The sequence below is a fragment of the Dermacentor albipictus genome, chromosome 4 (assembly GCF_038994185.2).
Source record: "Dermacentor albipictus isolate Rhodes 1998 colony chromosome 4, USDA_Dalb.pri_finalv2, whole genome shotgun sequence".
Classification (NCBI taxonomy): domain Eukaryota; kingdom Metazoa; phylum Arthropoda; class Arachnida; order Ixodida; family Ixodidae; genus Dermacentor; species Dermacentor albipictus.
The window spans coordinates 74,011,855-74,027,199 of record NC_091824.1 but is presented as its reverse complement, the minus strand read 5'-3'; the positions used below and the strand labels follow the sequence as shown (position 1 = coordinate 74,027,199).

The following is a 15,345-nucleotide window of genomic DNA, read 5'->3' as shown; positions in this document are numbered from 1 at the left end:
TGCAGCACTACGGTTACTAAGGTTCTCAAAAATGAGATGAAACAGAGCACCGCCATAAATAATTCAGAAGTCAATTTGCTAAATCTAATTCCCAGGAAATGCGTTCCCTGCATGGGATAAATTAGCAATTAACACAGGGTTGCAGCAAGACGCGCGAGATACCGGCCATCTTGGCTCGCTGCCTACCTGTCGACATTAGCTCTGGGAGACTGCCAAGGTGGCTTCTTACATTAGTACTTCTTCGAGCATACAGCAGCTCGGAGTAGCTGTGCACCATTCTGGAGAGCTTTTCTTACATTTTCTTGCTTCCACCATGCATCCCGTGTCTAGTCCATCAGATTTATTCCACGTGGCTTCGTCGGTTAATCCAGAAAAATGAAAATTTGCGTGAGCGAGCTCATTTATTCCACGGCTTCCTCATTAGGCGTGCTGGCGGAAAATCGGCTTTATGCAGGTCTGTCGCGCGTAGGCAACTCGCTGCCTTCGACGACGGCCCGTCGCGACTGTTCTCTCTGGCACCGCGTCGCAGCGAGCATCACTGACGTCGCCGTCTATGCCGCCGTGCGCACTGCCCTAATGAGCATGTGGAGTGTCCGTTTCTTGTTTTGCCGCGAAATATTCGTCTGGGACGTCGCACGCTAATGAGCGGGATGAAAAATCAGCCCGCATCATTCGACAGGGATGGCCTCCCCACGTACGCCTCTGCAGTCGCAGGAAGAAATTGCCGGAGCACGAGTTTTAAACGTTCGATATTTTCCGCATCACCATACGAGACTTCTCTCTACGAACGCTATTAACCCTCTGCGTGCAACTACTGCAAGCAAGACAGAAGCTTAAAAAAAAGAAGAAGATGCGGGCAGCGCTTTCTTTCTGTGTCTGTGTGTGCGTGTGCGTGTGCGTGGGCGTGTGTGCGTGTGTGTGTGTGTGGGCGTGTGTGCGTGTGCGTGCGCTTGCGGTGGTTTCCTCCTATATTCGCTACTACATCTCAAATAAAAGAACAGGATGATTACTGTCCACCCGTTAGATCTTTGTCCCGAGGCAATAGCGCTAATCACTTTGCTTGTTCAGACATAAGTGCGTCAGCAACGTTTCCAAGTCGTAAAGAAGAATATAAGCGATTTGTGGCCTTCAGTACCAAACCGTTCGGACGTGCCAAGCACACTAGCGGATACGATAAAGCTCGGGCGTCTCAAGTGCCTACAATTGGCGTCCTTTTGTCAGCAGTACGTAGTCTTCACGTCACTTCATGTGCACAGCCTTGTATACTTCGTGGGCACTATGTGTTCACTGTACCATAATAGTACGCACGCAGTTTTGCTCTTCGATGGTGACCGTTTTCCGCCGTATTATCGCTGTTGTTGAGACGTCGCTCGGTCCAAGACGTGCTTGTCGTGCTGTCGCGTTTTAATGCGAAACCATTATAAGCCTTATTACGCGAAAATCCGGCGTTGTAGTTGGCTACCATGAAGGAATGATGCCACCAAAAATGGCCGACGGCAAATTTCTCAGTGAGAGAGAGAGAGAAAGCAAGGGTAGGGAAGGCAGGGAGGTCAACCAGAACAGCATCCGGTTTCCTACCCTACACTGGGAGTGGGGGAAATTTCTCAGTGAAGTTCCTGTAAACAAAGTAACCTAATTCCCCGCTCTGAAGAGAATATTAGATAAATTTTTTCTGGGTGCCAGACGCGCATGCGCTTCTCCGACACCTCAAGGCCGATCCACACGATGGACCAAGTCCGCGGGCCGCTCGGTCATGTGATGCGACGTCACATCCAGCCGTGGTCCGGTCCGGCGCAGAGCACATCCACACGGCGGACCGCCATAGCAGACGGCAGAGCAGACCAAACAGCTACACTCTCGGCCAGAGTGTTATCATTGTTATCATTCCGGCTCGAGTCCCACAAAGCCGGGAACTGCTCAACGAGGTGTACAAAATGAAAAAATTTCCTCGTCACTCCAAGAGAACACGGTGTTTAAAAAATATATCTGCTGCACGCACGTGTAGGCGGAACGGCGGACATGAAACGACTGGCTTGACTGGCTTTTGCTGAGCCGAAAACTAGATTGGATTTAGCTGAAGACACTGTTGCCGGACAACATTCGTTCGCTGAGCCAAAATCGCTGCGGTTTGCATGCGGTCCGCCGCCAAAACGGAAGCGGGAGAAGCCTCGGCAATTTGTTGGACCGCGAGGGCCGCGGTCTTGCGCGGGCCAACGGTGGTACGCACGAACTGGTGACGTCCTATCACGTGATGCGCGGACCGCGGTCCAAAAGAGCAATTTGGTCCATCGTGTGGTTCGGCCTTCAGGGACTCCCCGGTTCTGGTTGACTAAATCTGTGCCTACGCGTGCGTCATTGTGCACTTCACGTCGCCGCCATATGGCTCACTGAACGTGTGGCCTAGAGCGTGCGTCTTTGGGCACGTGACGGCGCAGTCAATGGCGCGCTACGTCATTTGTGAATAAAATTAATGTCCAACTGAATGCCACTGAATGCTTCCTCCCTCGAGTATGAACTCCTCGCGGGCAAGCGAGCACGTTAAGATGCTTGGCGCGCTTTAATTTGGCCTTACCGAGGCATAGTTAAAAGGCTGGCGAGAGCTTGGGCGGACAAGGCACACGCACAAAAAGAAGACATTTCACCAGAGCTACTATAATGCGTTCGCATTCCCACACCATAAGCAGTCGGAAGTGTCTCTGCCTTTTTTTTTTGTTCACATAGCATCCCGACGAGCTATAAACAGAAGATGGCGGCCATGATGACGTGATCCGAACTATCTGTTAACAGCCTTTAGTGCAGAGCACGCAACAATTCCCCCCCCTCCCCGAAAAAAAGAAAAAGCTAAATGTGAACGTTTTTCTTGCACAGGGCCACCGGAATCATCTGAAACGCCGCTTACGGGGAGTGCATATCATCCTTAATATTTCTGCGAGAATCTCGTTTAGATTGGAAGTCTGGCTCGATGTAACGCTCAGAATTGAGGGAAGATAAAGAATAAACCAATGGAACAGCACCACATACAACTTTATCGTACCGGACATTTTCCGATCGCCAAAATGCAGATCCAAAAGTTCAGTGAAGGTGAACTCGAGATGTCGCTGTCCTAGACCCGTTCTATGTCATACAATTCAATTTCTTTCATTTAATAAATCAGTCATGGCCGCGCCAAACACGCGCGCACCCTTGTACCAATATCAAAGCTGTGCTCCACGGCGTCGCTACAGCGAGCTATACCGCGCGAGTGTCGAGAATGGTAACATAATAAGGAGCCGGCAGCTGCAGTAACAGACGTTCTCGGTTTTCCCTGCACGCCTCTGCACTGTTCTTTCTTTTTCTGCTGCATTCGGCGTTCGACTTTCTGTCTTCTTGTCCGTGGGAACTCTCGCAAGCGTTAAGATCGGCGGCTGCCCTCCGCATGGTATCGATTTCCTTCTATCTGTCGTAATCTTTTTCGCCTGCACCCAGATACGTCGTCTGGACCACGTTGCCTCGATCAGCCAGTCTTATTCGTTTCCCAACCTGGGACCGTAGGTCGCGGTGCGAAGCACAAAGGAAGAAAGAGTGATGTAAGCGACCAAACATTTGCGCTCGCATTTCGTAAAGGCAAGACCCCGTCAAAATTGGATTTTTGTGTGTGTACGCTAGGTTCAGGACCGGGGCGAGCAGCCGAAGCACAACGGCGTTTGCAACCGTGTATCGTGTTGCCGGCGCGGGTTTCGATAAACGCCTTTCCTCGACCCGGCATGCGGCTTGTGCGCCTGTCGACGCTTTGATCCCGTGTCTTGGCCACGCGGTTTACGCACTGATTTAGGCTTCACTCGCTGACGCTGACTCGCGCTCACATGACCCTCGCACGGACAGGACAATAGGAGGAGCCCGGACAGCGGGCCTACACTGTTTAGCTGCGGAATATAGGGCGAGCCAGCTAATGGCGTCGCGAGATAAGAGCGGCTGACGCATTTGCCTGTCACCTTTTTGGTCCGGAGAGCTAGACGCACAGCGGTGGACTTGGGGAGCGTATCATTGTTATTGTTGTAAGGGCATTTGTTCTTTTTCACTCACTAAATAAGGTTTGCAGTCTTTGGGGCGTATATTTGTCGATTAACAATAATCTTCATCCATCGCACACGCATTTAATTTCGTGAACGCTGCGCGCACGTTATTTCCAGTTCACGAACGGCATGCGCGTTATCAGCGTGACATAGCCTTCTTGGCAGGAAAGTACCGAGCGCCGCAAAGTTTTCAAGGAAGGAAACGCATGCAAGACTGAGTATGATTATTATTGTCGAACCATATAGGCCCCTAAGAGCGGGAATTTTTTTTTAGGGTGTAAATGTTGCCGCGGAAGACGTTATCATCGTCAGGGATTGTGGCTACTCCTGTTTGCTTTAGCTATACGTCGCCAACAGAGGCCCGCTCTAGAAATTCAAGAAAAAAAAAAGAAATTAGTGAAAAATAGTTAAAATTATTGTTCTTGCGAATCATTTGAACAAGAAAGTTCAAATATAGGCACACTGCGCAATACAACTCTTTCAGTTTACGATACAATTAAGTACGCACACGTAAACTGTAAAACGGTAAGCGTGAAACTACAGACTGGCAAAAAGAATCGAATAGGACGTGCGCGACGTGGCTAACAGCATTCTCATACAATTTACTGAAAGAATTTGCTGAAAGAAACCCGTTCCCTAAAATGTTTAACTCATTTTAAGTAGGCGCATCAATATTCCCGAGTTTCATATATACTCCGATGCATCCATGTACAAAACGTGATCCCGTACCATCATCCCCGTGGACTCACAGCCGACCTGGTACTGCGGACTTAGCTGCAGTATACGCTCTATACCTATAACATGCTCTGGGATAGAATGTTTCTATTCTATTGTAATATGTGTTCGATTGAAAGACAAACTAAGGTTTGAGACTCACACAAGCACACAAACATTACCGTTTGTGGCACATTGCATAAAACCAGTACTTGTCGCATACGAACTCTTATATAGCATATAGAAACGACACTAACTCACCTGCTAACTTTCGGGGTTATCCGCTGGTATCGATGGCGTTCGCTTGCAACGGTACAATCCCGAAGGCAGACGACTGGTATCATTCAAGTACACAAAAGTAAGAACGCTCCAAGTAGAAAAGCAGCGTAGCGACAGCACCCATCGCTACCGGAGTGACGGGCAAAATGTCTCGCCCACAAAAGGAACAGGCAGCATCACGTGATTATCCGGAGCGCGCTCAAGTGGTGCCATTGGCAGGTAGCGGTGTCACTCTAGGTATGAAGCCCGATTTCGTTGATGGAGAAGTGCTGCCGAAAAAGTAGCGCTCAGTGGGCTCAGTGCCAAGATCCGGCGCGGCCCAATGGCCGAGATCAGCGTTATCGCTGGTTGCTGCGGTATATGGAATGCGCAAGGTCAATTCACCTAGGAATGCGCGCCGTTCATGCAGGAGCGAAGCGTCTGAGTGCTCGATGGTACGCCATGTTGATGCCGGGAGGCTTTTCAGCCATGGCGACATGTCGCGACGTGATGGCCCACTCATTTCAAAGAATTCCCAGACAATGCTATAGCCGGCATTCTATGTTATTCCACGATTCAATATCTTACGCCACAGTCTTTCACGAACTACTCTTGAGACACACACTTATAGCCCGCTAGGAAGTTTCAGCGAAAACAGTGCTTCGAAAGGGTAAACGCGGTCTGCTAGAAAGGGTGAGGCAAATACCTGAGTGTTATTTTACGGCGATAAGTGTTCCTTCTAATGCGGCGATGCCCTCTACAAATAAGCTTTTTTTTCACGGAAAAGGTGTTTCGAAATTGGAGTCATAAGGGAAATGAATGTTCGCACGGCAGGGATCTTCATAAATTGCCGAAGCACTCAAGTAAACTGTTCTGGGCGAGACGGTGTCGTTATATTGCAGGTCATATGCATCTTGTTTAAGTTTTGAACTGTTGCACAAGTAAATTAATCTTTTCGCCCTGGCAGCACTGGGTGAGATAACCACGATCCGATTGTGAGGCACGCCGTAGCGGGGGTCTCTGGAAATTTGGGCCAACTGGTGTTCTTCACCATGCACCTAAATTTAAGTACACGGGTGATTTTGCACTTTGCTCACATGGACATGCGGTGGCCGGGATGGGGATTCGATTCCGTGACCTCGTGCTTAGCAACCCAACACCACCACCCACCATGGCTGCTAAGCAACCATGGTGGGTACCTGTTTATTGATGGCGCTTTGTTATGGCACATGCGCACTGTTCACCCTTACCGACAGCGACAGGCTGCATGGCTCGACTGGAAGTGCGCGTCGTTTTGAGAACCCAACGGCTACCATTGTGATACGATGCTGTTCCTAAGCGCTGTTTCTATCTGGGAAGGCGAAAGACGAGTGCTTGGAGCCGCTGCTGCGGCGTTCAGCCCAGCGTGATAAGATCACGAAACCGCCCGCACCGCATGTAAAAATCGGCAGTGATGGAGGGATGCGGTGAAATGAATAGTGGTGGTGAAGATGTATCGACATCACCCTTCTCGTTCATTGTAGGCGAATATAAAGTGCAGTGGCAGATGCACGAATAGGTTGCTTGCCAAATCAACGTCACGAGTGGCCATCTCTTTCAGGGTGTATCGAGAAGAGCAGCGCCTTGAGAAGAGACCTTGACTGAAGCCCAAGCTCTGCAGCCGGACCACTACTTGGCGCATTATTACTCAGCACGTTGCTACTTTGTTATTTCATCGTCGTCGCTATATCGCCTTCACCCCATCGTCATCACTCCGTTGTCGTGAAGCAGTCATGCTCACAGGCGAGCTTCGCAAGCTCGTGGCATAGCAAAATAGAAAAGTGGGCCGGCGCTAGACACAGTGTATATCGCACAAAGCCGAAACAATGAAAGTCTTTGAATTGCCATGACATATTTTGAGTATACGTGACTTCAATAACTACTGTCGGTATAATCCTTGAATGGTAGTCGCATTACCACTGACAATAATTGTGAGATGGGTTCTGCCATAATTTCTTTTTTCTCTTGGCAGGACCACATAAAGGGATCACTGCACGCCGCCAAAGAATCACCTGGCTGGAAAAAATCCTTGCGCACCTTACTTATCGCAAGTGATGTATGAAGGCCGAGATGCATAGCAGGGTCAGAGGAACACGACACGAATATATATACTGCATAAAAAAATATATGTTGCAGCAGGTACCGTCGTGCAAAAAGGATCATTGTAACAGAAAGATTATTGATGCTACGAGTAAACGTGTTGGAGTCAGAGTAAGGCGCAGTGTGCTTCTAGAAGCATTATATTGCAAAGAAATAAGCGCGTTGGTGTCCAGAAAAAAAGAAAATGGTGGCCTGAAGTATATAACCGAGCGAATTGACACGTGTCCCCTGCGCGCCAGAACTTCTTTGTCATAGGTGCGAGTGTTGTTGACCACACAGCTATTTAGTCGCAGCAGCCATTAATCATTGACAGGGGCGCGGTTTCCTCTGGATAATTAATCTTTCTCGCATGATGGTTCTTTTCATCGCCGAACGTTCCTTTAGAGAAGGCGTCTCTGGCGCTTACTAGTTTGCCTTCATTTTTGTGTCGTTGTGGGGAAGAGGTTGAGTAAACGACGTCACCCTCGTTGACACTGAGTCTATAGAGACAGTAGTGTTCTTGTTATTCATGCCCCGACATTTTCAGGCTCGCTAAAATAATTTCTTCGAAGCCACTTGTTCACCAATCAGTTTTTCATTGAAGGCTCAAAACTAAGGCGTGACTTGCATCATCTCGTACGGCATATAGCCCACTCCCAATGGTGTTTTGACTAAAATTATGTTCGCTATAACAAATGATCTGGCTTCTTAGATTATTAGCTATTGACGGTTATCTGTGCGGCAGACAGCACGACCACAGGAAGAAAGAAGTTAAGACCACGGGCTGAGGCTGCTATAAGATAATTTTAAAGGGACCTTTTTGGGGGGGCTTTCCCCTACTTTGCGTGCACAACTGTCCGCCCCAATGAAAATTTGCAGATCCAGGGTATAGTGTAATCAACAGTAGGCCCATCCTGACTGCATATATATCTTGCCAGCTGCTTTAGCGTAGTTTGTAAAGCTATCTGACCATGGAGGTACCGCAATGTCCCAGCACTCACTTCTCACAGAAATATTCACTAGATCTGACCAATAAGTCTCCCCAGCGGTATACTTCAGCAGGTCTACCGGGAGTCTATCGAATCATATTGACACGACGAAGAAGACCAGAAGATTGGGGGAGAGGGGAGTGCATTTTGTCCAGTTCGGCTACTGCTGAAGAAGGGCTGATTGGCTGGGCTGGGGTATGAGCGAAAACGAGGCAGACGACCCCATTCTGCCCCTTTCTCGCCCGTACAGCTCCAGCCAATGAGCGGCTGTTCACTCCACGAGATGGACACTTGCGAACTAGTCCTCCTCCACTGGATAAGCTGACTGAGCTGCCTCGCGATAATATTGGGTATCATCCTCCTGTAGTTTCTAACCAACTTTTTTTGGGGAGCGCATTTCGAATCCGCTCGACACGAATACACCACAACAGTACTCAGTTTATTGCATTTATTCATCTTTGTATTTTCCTCATTTTGCATTGCCAGAACCGAGCCGCAAATTTTATATTCACACAACTCTACATCTCTGCGCTGCTTTACATTTATTCTCACCAAAGCTGTTTCAGTACATTGCGCGATGTGCATACGTTTATTTGTGTTCACTCATCATTGTACTGATTGTTAGTCTGTCTGTGAGCGCAGGATTTTGTGCAAGGTGTTTATGGTTCCCTCACCCGCACTACTCGTCGATTAAGATGCCCGTCTCGCTATAGGATGATAAAAAGTATGCGTGCTCGACGTTTGGGGGGCATTTGTTGAATTAATTTTTCACATATGGCCTTTGTTACATACCACCAAATTCAGGAACCCGGTGCCGTACGCCAGAGCTGCAGCCATACAGTTAAATGATACCCATTTCTCCATGCTCGTGCATTTCGGCCTCATTCTCCCAGCGTATATAGGTATAGCAAACCAGAATCAACTTCGGTAAACTGCCTGCATTTCTTTTTCTCTCCTCCCACACTGTCTCTGTCCTCGTTAGGACTGCTACACCGTAAATGTTCATGAAATTGCCGAGCTCAGTGTTTGGTTGCTTTTGATTACAGTACAGAAAGGACTTATTTGCCAATAAGAAATAATCATACCTGAACACATGCCGTCAAAATTCGTAGCATCATGGCAAGCTGCCGGGGAATCTTCAAGGTGGCGTCACCATTTGTCCTCTCTTCTTCCATTCTTTTCCTTATCTTCTCAAACGCCCTTTCAATAAAAATTTGTTTTAACCACAATTGCGCTTTTTCGATAGGTCGCTCGCGAACTTCCGTAGTGCGAAAACTACGTCGTCGCCTTACATGGCGGCGCCTAACCTGCCCGCCTAAGGCCGAGCGGATAGGCATTCTTGAGCCACCTGCCCCCTTCACGGGAATCGAATGGTGCTGTAGACTTTCGCCACCCTTTCTCTCATGTCGCCAGAAAAGCTCGAGCGTTATCTCGGCGGTCTTAGTGACCTTGGTTGTCGATATCGGGCACGAAGGCTTAGCTTGCGGTAACACAGCAGGCGGCTCACCGTGTCCCTGACATGAACTGGTATGACTTCGCGCTCATGTTCATTCGTAGTAGCTCGCGCCTTGAAACGAGTGAAACACTCACTGGTTTCGCAAACAAAAGAGGGCCTCAAAATGCTGAATTTCCTCTCGAACAATTGTGCAAAATAAATTACGGTCTAAAGACACATAATCTTCGTTCTATGGCATAATAGATACGCAATAACTACCCGACGATTAAGCCCTATTGCGAAACCCTCAACGACGCACACGTGATAAGCATTAACATAGCTGAATCTTCCCACTCTCATTCCTACGCGACAGCTCGGGTTTTAAGTGAGGATGTTTATCTTTATCTACAGACTTCCCTTTCTGACGCTCGAATGAAGAGCGTGAGGTTACCATAATTTGTTTTCTTAAATTTATGTATTTTGACACAAAAAACAAAAAAAAATGAAGTGAGCACAGTGTATACCTCACGAGATCTTTGCTCTATAGTTCTGATGACAATCCTGAGCTCACCATCTCCTTTCTCTTCGACGTCTACTTCCCCTACAATACCCTTCTGTGGCCCCCGCCTGGCCCCCCTAACTCCTAGTAATGTGAGACCAAGAAACAAGCTTGGTCATAAGTAAGGCTTTGATGATCGCAGCTCATATAGATCGGCCATTGTATATGTTTGTGAACATTCACAGCCAATCGCGATCAACCTATGAACATGGCCAGAAGGCGAAGCGCCTCATGTGCGCATAGTTGCATGCAGTACACACGTTCTCTTACGCGCAAACACATGAGAGACGTTCCAGCCAGAATGAGATTACGCTCTCAGCACAGCCAAAAGCAGACTCCGTGAAGCAGAAAAAACGCTTCAGAGGAGTTGCGTAGTGTAGCTGCTTGACTTATTGCCATAGGGCCCACCATTTCCGCTCCGCGGCAACACACAACGCCGCGTTTCGCCAGCGGCATGCAACGAAGCGAGGTGAACACGCGTACGCGGAGAGCAGAAAGCGCGGACATGTCTCGCAGCTGTGTACCAGGTGGAACTGTGTACGAGTTCCCTCGTTGCCTGCCACGCTCGTCTATCACGCTCGGCCGGCCCACTTTGGCAGTCAGAAACGGAATCTCATTACATGGCGCCAAGAGGCGTTTCGCGACGTGCTCAAGGGAATACACAAAAGGCGACCACGCCCACTTGGAGGGAAAGCCACATATAGAATAAATACCTGACCCCAGTGGGGTTCAGACTATGCTGAGACTGCCACCGTACCCGAAGGCGGATATGTGCTGCGTAAGAATTACGTAACAATTATGGAAAAGATAAATAAATGAATAAAAAGGAAAGAAAACACGACATACGTCTGTGAACAGAGATGTCACAACCACAGGCAAGTAAGTGTCTGTAGTCGTGAAGCTAAGTACGACGCACAATCACAGCACTTCTGTGGGGTCGTTGGCCAGACCAGTTTTCGCATACTTGCGTGATATTCTCTAACTTCAGTTGACATTCGTGTAATGACCTGTATGACACGCATCTCATGAAATACAGGTCATGACCCATCATTTATGCTCGTCTTACTCTCCTGTCACACTATGGGAGTTTCGGTACAAGCCAAGACGTAGGCGGCTCTTTCATTACCTACATGACATGCATACCATGACATTCATGCCATGAGCTGTCGTTTATGTTGGTCATACACTCGTGTCATATCATGAAAATTTTGGAACTGACCAATACATAGGCGGCTGTTTCATGACCTACATGACACGCATGCCATGACATTCATGTCGTGACGTATGTTTTATATGTGTCACACACTTTTGACATACTATGCCAATTTTGGTACCTACCGAGTTAACGAAACAGCTATAAGAGCATTAGCACGTGGGTGGTTGCTTCATGACCTACATGGCACACATGTCATGATATTCATGTCATGACCAATCATTTATGTTTATCATACACTCTTTTCATACTGTGCGACTCCTGGTACATATCAGGTTAACTAAACGACCAAGAGAGCAGCAAGACGTAGGCGGCTAGATAGATGCTGTCAACGTGGCAAATGTTTGCCAGGAAATGCTTCGCATTTAATAATTTCGTACTCCTTGGCCACGGAAAACGACAGGCTACCACGACCGTCGACGACCACACGTACAGGTCGCTCGAAGCCAACCACTCTGCTTCCGCAGGCGTCGGTGACTGAAAGCAGAATGATGCCACGGGTGCGTGCATCGACAAGTGGCATAGAAAGCCTTTATAAGATTTTCGCGGGCGAGCGAGTGCGTGGAGATGCTTGAGGCGTCTAAATATGGCCGCCTGGACAAGCAAAAATCGCTGCATTTCGAAGCGACTATGCGTGTTTGCCGAGTCGTACTGCCTTCTGCATTTAGAATAGATCGCCCTGAAATTGAGGGCAATGAAGGCAGGTCAAGCGTAATAAAGCAATCCACAAGAACATCTAAATCCACAAGCAGGAAGATCAGACAAATCCATTTACTCACCGTCATTCCCATGGTGGCTGAACGATCACCACACCAGACTTCACTTTAGTGATTCGTGCAGAAAATTTTATGCTCGTCGCAGTGCGGCACAGCCAGCTTTGCCGAGCTTGAATGTCAAGCTTGGGATTGTTCGTTCTGCCGCGTTGAAGCGGAGCCATGCCTCATCATGGCCGCACAGCGAGCGAAGTTTAACATTCATCGATCTCCGGAACTTTTGCCTAGCGATAAGCGATCGAAAGAATAATCCCAAATCTGAATCACGTGGCTGCAATTTTACTCCCTCCGCTCGCGGTGCTGTGTGTTGCGGCGCTGCTGTCAAGTGCGAAAAACTTCCGCGCACGCCGCCTACAGAGTTCATAGCTGGGCGGGCTATAGTGCGAATGCACTGGTTTACTGCCACACATTCGTTCTCATTCTTTCTCTGGATTCACCGTGTAGAAGCGTTGATAGTACTGCGTTCAAAATTCATGCTATTTATTTTTTTTTCAGCACATTACTGCAGCGTGGGGATACAGAGATGCACGTGGTAGGATGACGATGAAAGTTAGAAAAACACGAAGTACTTTCAGCAAAGCATGAAGTAACATCGCAGGTAACGCTAGGATAAAGAGCACCACATTATAATTAGGATTTTCCGAAGCTTTAAGGAACTCTTAGTCGAGCTCGACAGTTTACTACTAACCGGGGAACCGTGTTCCAGTCACTGATTGCACAAGAGCAGAAACAATGTTTCAAAACGTTTCTACGACCAGGAAAGTCACGGATTTTCATAATTCGGTCTTGTACCTTAGACTAGCAATGAGAAACAAGCAAATGAAGTAGATTCCTTTTTCACCAGATGGCTTATAACTGTTCAAACTTGACGAGGGGGAACATGCACTTTTTCCGAATACTAATCAAATAGAAATAGTAAGTATCGAACATTAACATGAAATCAAACATTAAAACGCAGACGCATACATTTACAGCATGAATATTTATTTCGGTAAAGAAGAAGAAGTGTTTTAATGAATGGAAAATGTAGAGAGGTCGGCCGGATAATGGATCATCTGGCCTGCTACTCTACGTAAGGGAAGGGGAAGAGGGGAAGAAAAAGGGTCACAGTGGGGGATGATAATGGGAGGAACGAGGTGAATGACACATTACACAACTGGTATCACAGGCGTGAGTCCAGGCCCGTGTCACCTAGGAAACGTGAAAGTGCACGCATTGTCTCTGTCGTCTGCCAACTCTGTGGCCACGCGCCTAGCAAGAGGTCCTCCGACAGTGGTCCATTGTGTAAATGTAAAATTAGGTGACACGCCTGCACAGACTAGTGAAAAATAGACAGCCAGCTATCAGGGACAATTGTGACCAGTTTTAGACGCAATATTGGTATGCCTGTATTTAAGAGCACTGAAGGAGTAGTCGCTCAACCTTTTCAGATCCTGGTTGCAATAAAGCCTTCCAAGAGTGAGAGGCTGCTATTTGACCAGCTGCCGAGGAACACCATATAAATAGCTGTTGAAAGCATTTTATAATTCGTGAAAAAACAAATGAGAAGCTGCTCAAGCATTTGTGCACCGTATATACACCAAAAGGTCTGGCACAAGGAAAACGCCACTGAATGTAGAAAAAAAAAAGATAAATCTGCTACATCGCTCGACTTCCTTAAGCAGCAATGGGCAGACGACAAAAAAAAAAAATAACGGTTTTTAACTTAATGGACGCGATCAAAGGGAATCGAGGCACCTGATTTTTGTTACTCAGAACCATATGACGCCCACAGATTATGAAGAAAAGGAAAGTATAGAGTACATTATTTAGTGCTCGATTGCAGTTTAGAAGAAATGAATAAAAGAGAAGTCAAAGTCGAGGGAAAACATACAATTTAACAAGTGCTGTTAAATGATCCAGAAGTACTTGAAAGAACAAGGAGTAAAACCCTGAGATTAATCAATGAGGCTCGGGCACGGATCTCTTATTCATCACTGAAAGTGATGCGTGAACCTCTCGTATGGTTACTGGGTAACAAAGTACATTCTGTGGTATAGTTCAAACATAAGTAACAAAGAAATATGACGTTAAATTTCGTCTCTGAAAATATCTTTGACGAATTGTAGGCCCATTAGTTGGCCATGTGGGTTGGCGAATTCGTTCCACCATGCCAAAAGTCTGACTTACCTGCAAACCACAAAACGCGTTTGAATCAACACCGAGCTCAATGAACTAACCATGCAACGAGTCAGAATTTCAAAATGCTCTGAAAGTTTGGATGTCAAAGAGTACACATCCTTTATATTAATTCTCCGCCTTACTATGACTTAGTATATTGCTATTATTTTTACGTGTGGCAACTATGCGAAATTTGAGCGCAGCTGTATACGTGTTTTAACGCGACAGCGTTGAGCGACCCTTGAAGCAGGAAATCCGGCGTAGGCGCCGTAGTCGGCTCTGCCGTCGCGTGAGCAAAAATTTGGAGGACGCCTATGCTTCCCCTTTAAGAGCCGAGCGTGATAGCATTGAAAGATCTCTCTGGCTGCTTCTCACGCTTTCCGGCATGGCAGCTTGTGTAACCGTAATTTTATGTAACCGTAACCGCACGAAGGCGAGCTTCCTGGGCGAAACGCGGCCTCTTGCGTGGGCGGCCCTCCTGTTATTGTTTCGCACTTCTAATATTTCAGTCTGAAAAGCGCTAACATAAAGGACATGCGCTGTCGGTGTTGTTTTCCATTACATTTATTTGTGGGCTGCCGTTCGCAATATTCTAAAGAATAAATCTTGCAGGACTGTAACATAGAAGCAACTTAGGTGATATAACTGTAGTGCCACATATTGTATATACAGCACTCTTAAAGGCGAAGCTAAAGCGTTTTCCAAAATGTATTGCGATAGCCATTATATGGACAGCGCAGGCGTATTTATTCCGTCACCGCCGGCATCACCGTGAGGTTACCCATAAATTCCAAGGGCGATAAAATCGCCGCCGCGCGCCGTATGTTGTGTGTGCGAAAGAAAGCGTGCGACGGGGAGCCGGCGATCGCGGCTCAACCTCCGGGTGACCCGGGCGGCTACGCGCGTCCGGCCGGACGGCTGTGTATGGAAAGCCATCTGTGACGGGTACGCATCCCGCGCTGCACTGTGTTTCCGTGGCCCAGTTCGCGTTGATGGGAGTGGCAGCACGAATGTCAATTCGCTCGCTGCTGCTTCCGCGTTTCCTCACTGCAGCGTTTTGAAGGCGAGTTTCCG

The 15,345-nt window shown here is 47.7% G+C and overlaps 1 protein-coding gene across 2 annotated transcripts in view; it reads right to left on the bottom strand.

The window, feature by feature from the left end:
• The window catches only part of LOC139059140 (uncharacterized), a 293,594-nt gene extending 281,450 nt beyond the window's left edge, over positions 1 to 12,144 (bottom strand). The window contains exon 1 of one of the 2 annotated variants that reach the window (XM_070537113.1): positions 12,118 to 12,144. In XM_070537113.1, coding sequence (XP_070393214.1) covers positions 12,118 to 12,129 — 12 coding nt within the window. In that variant the 5' untranslated portion in view covers positions 12,130 to 12,144. Of the gene's footprint in view, positions 1 to 5,027; positions 5,305 to 12,117 lie in introns of those variants that run through there. The other variant, XM_070537116.1, reaches the window with a different exon arrangement.
• Positions 12,145 to 15,345: the final 3,201 nt, after the last annotated feature.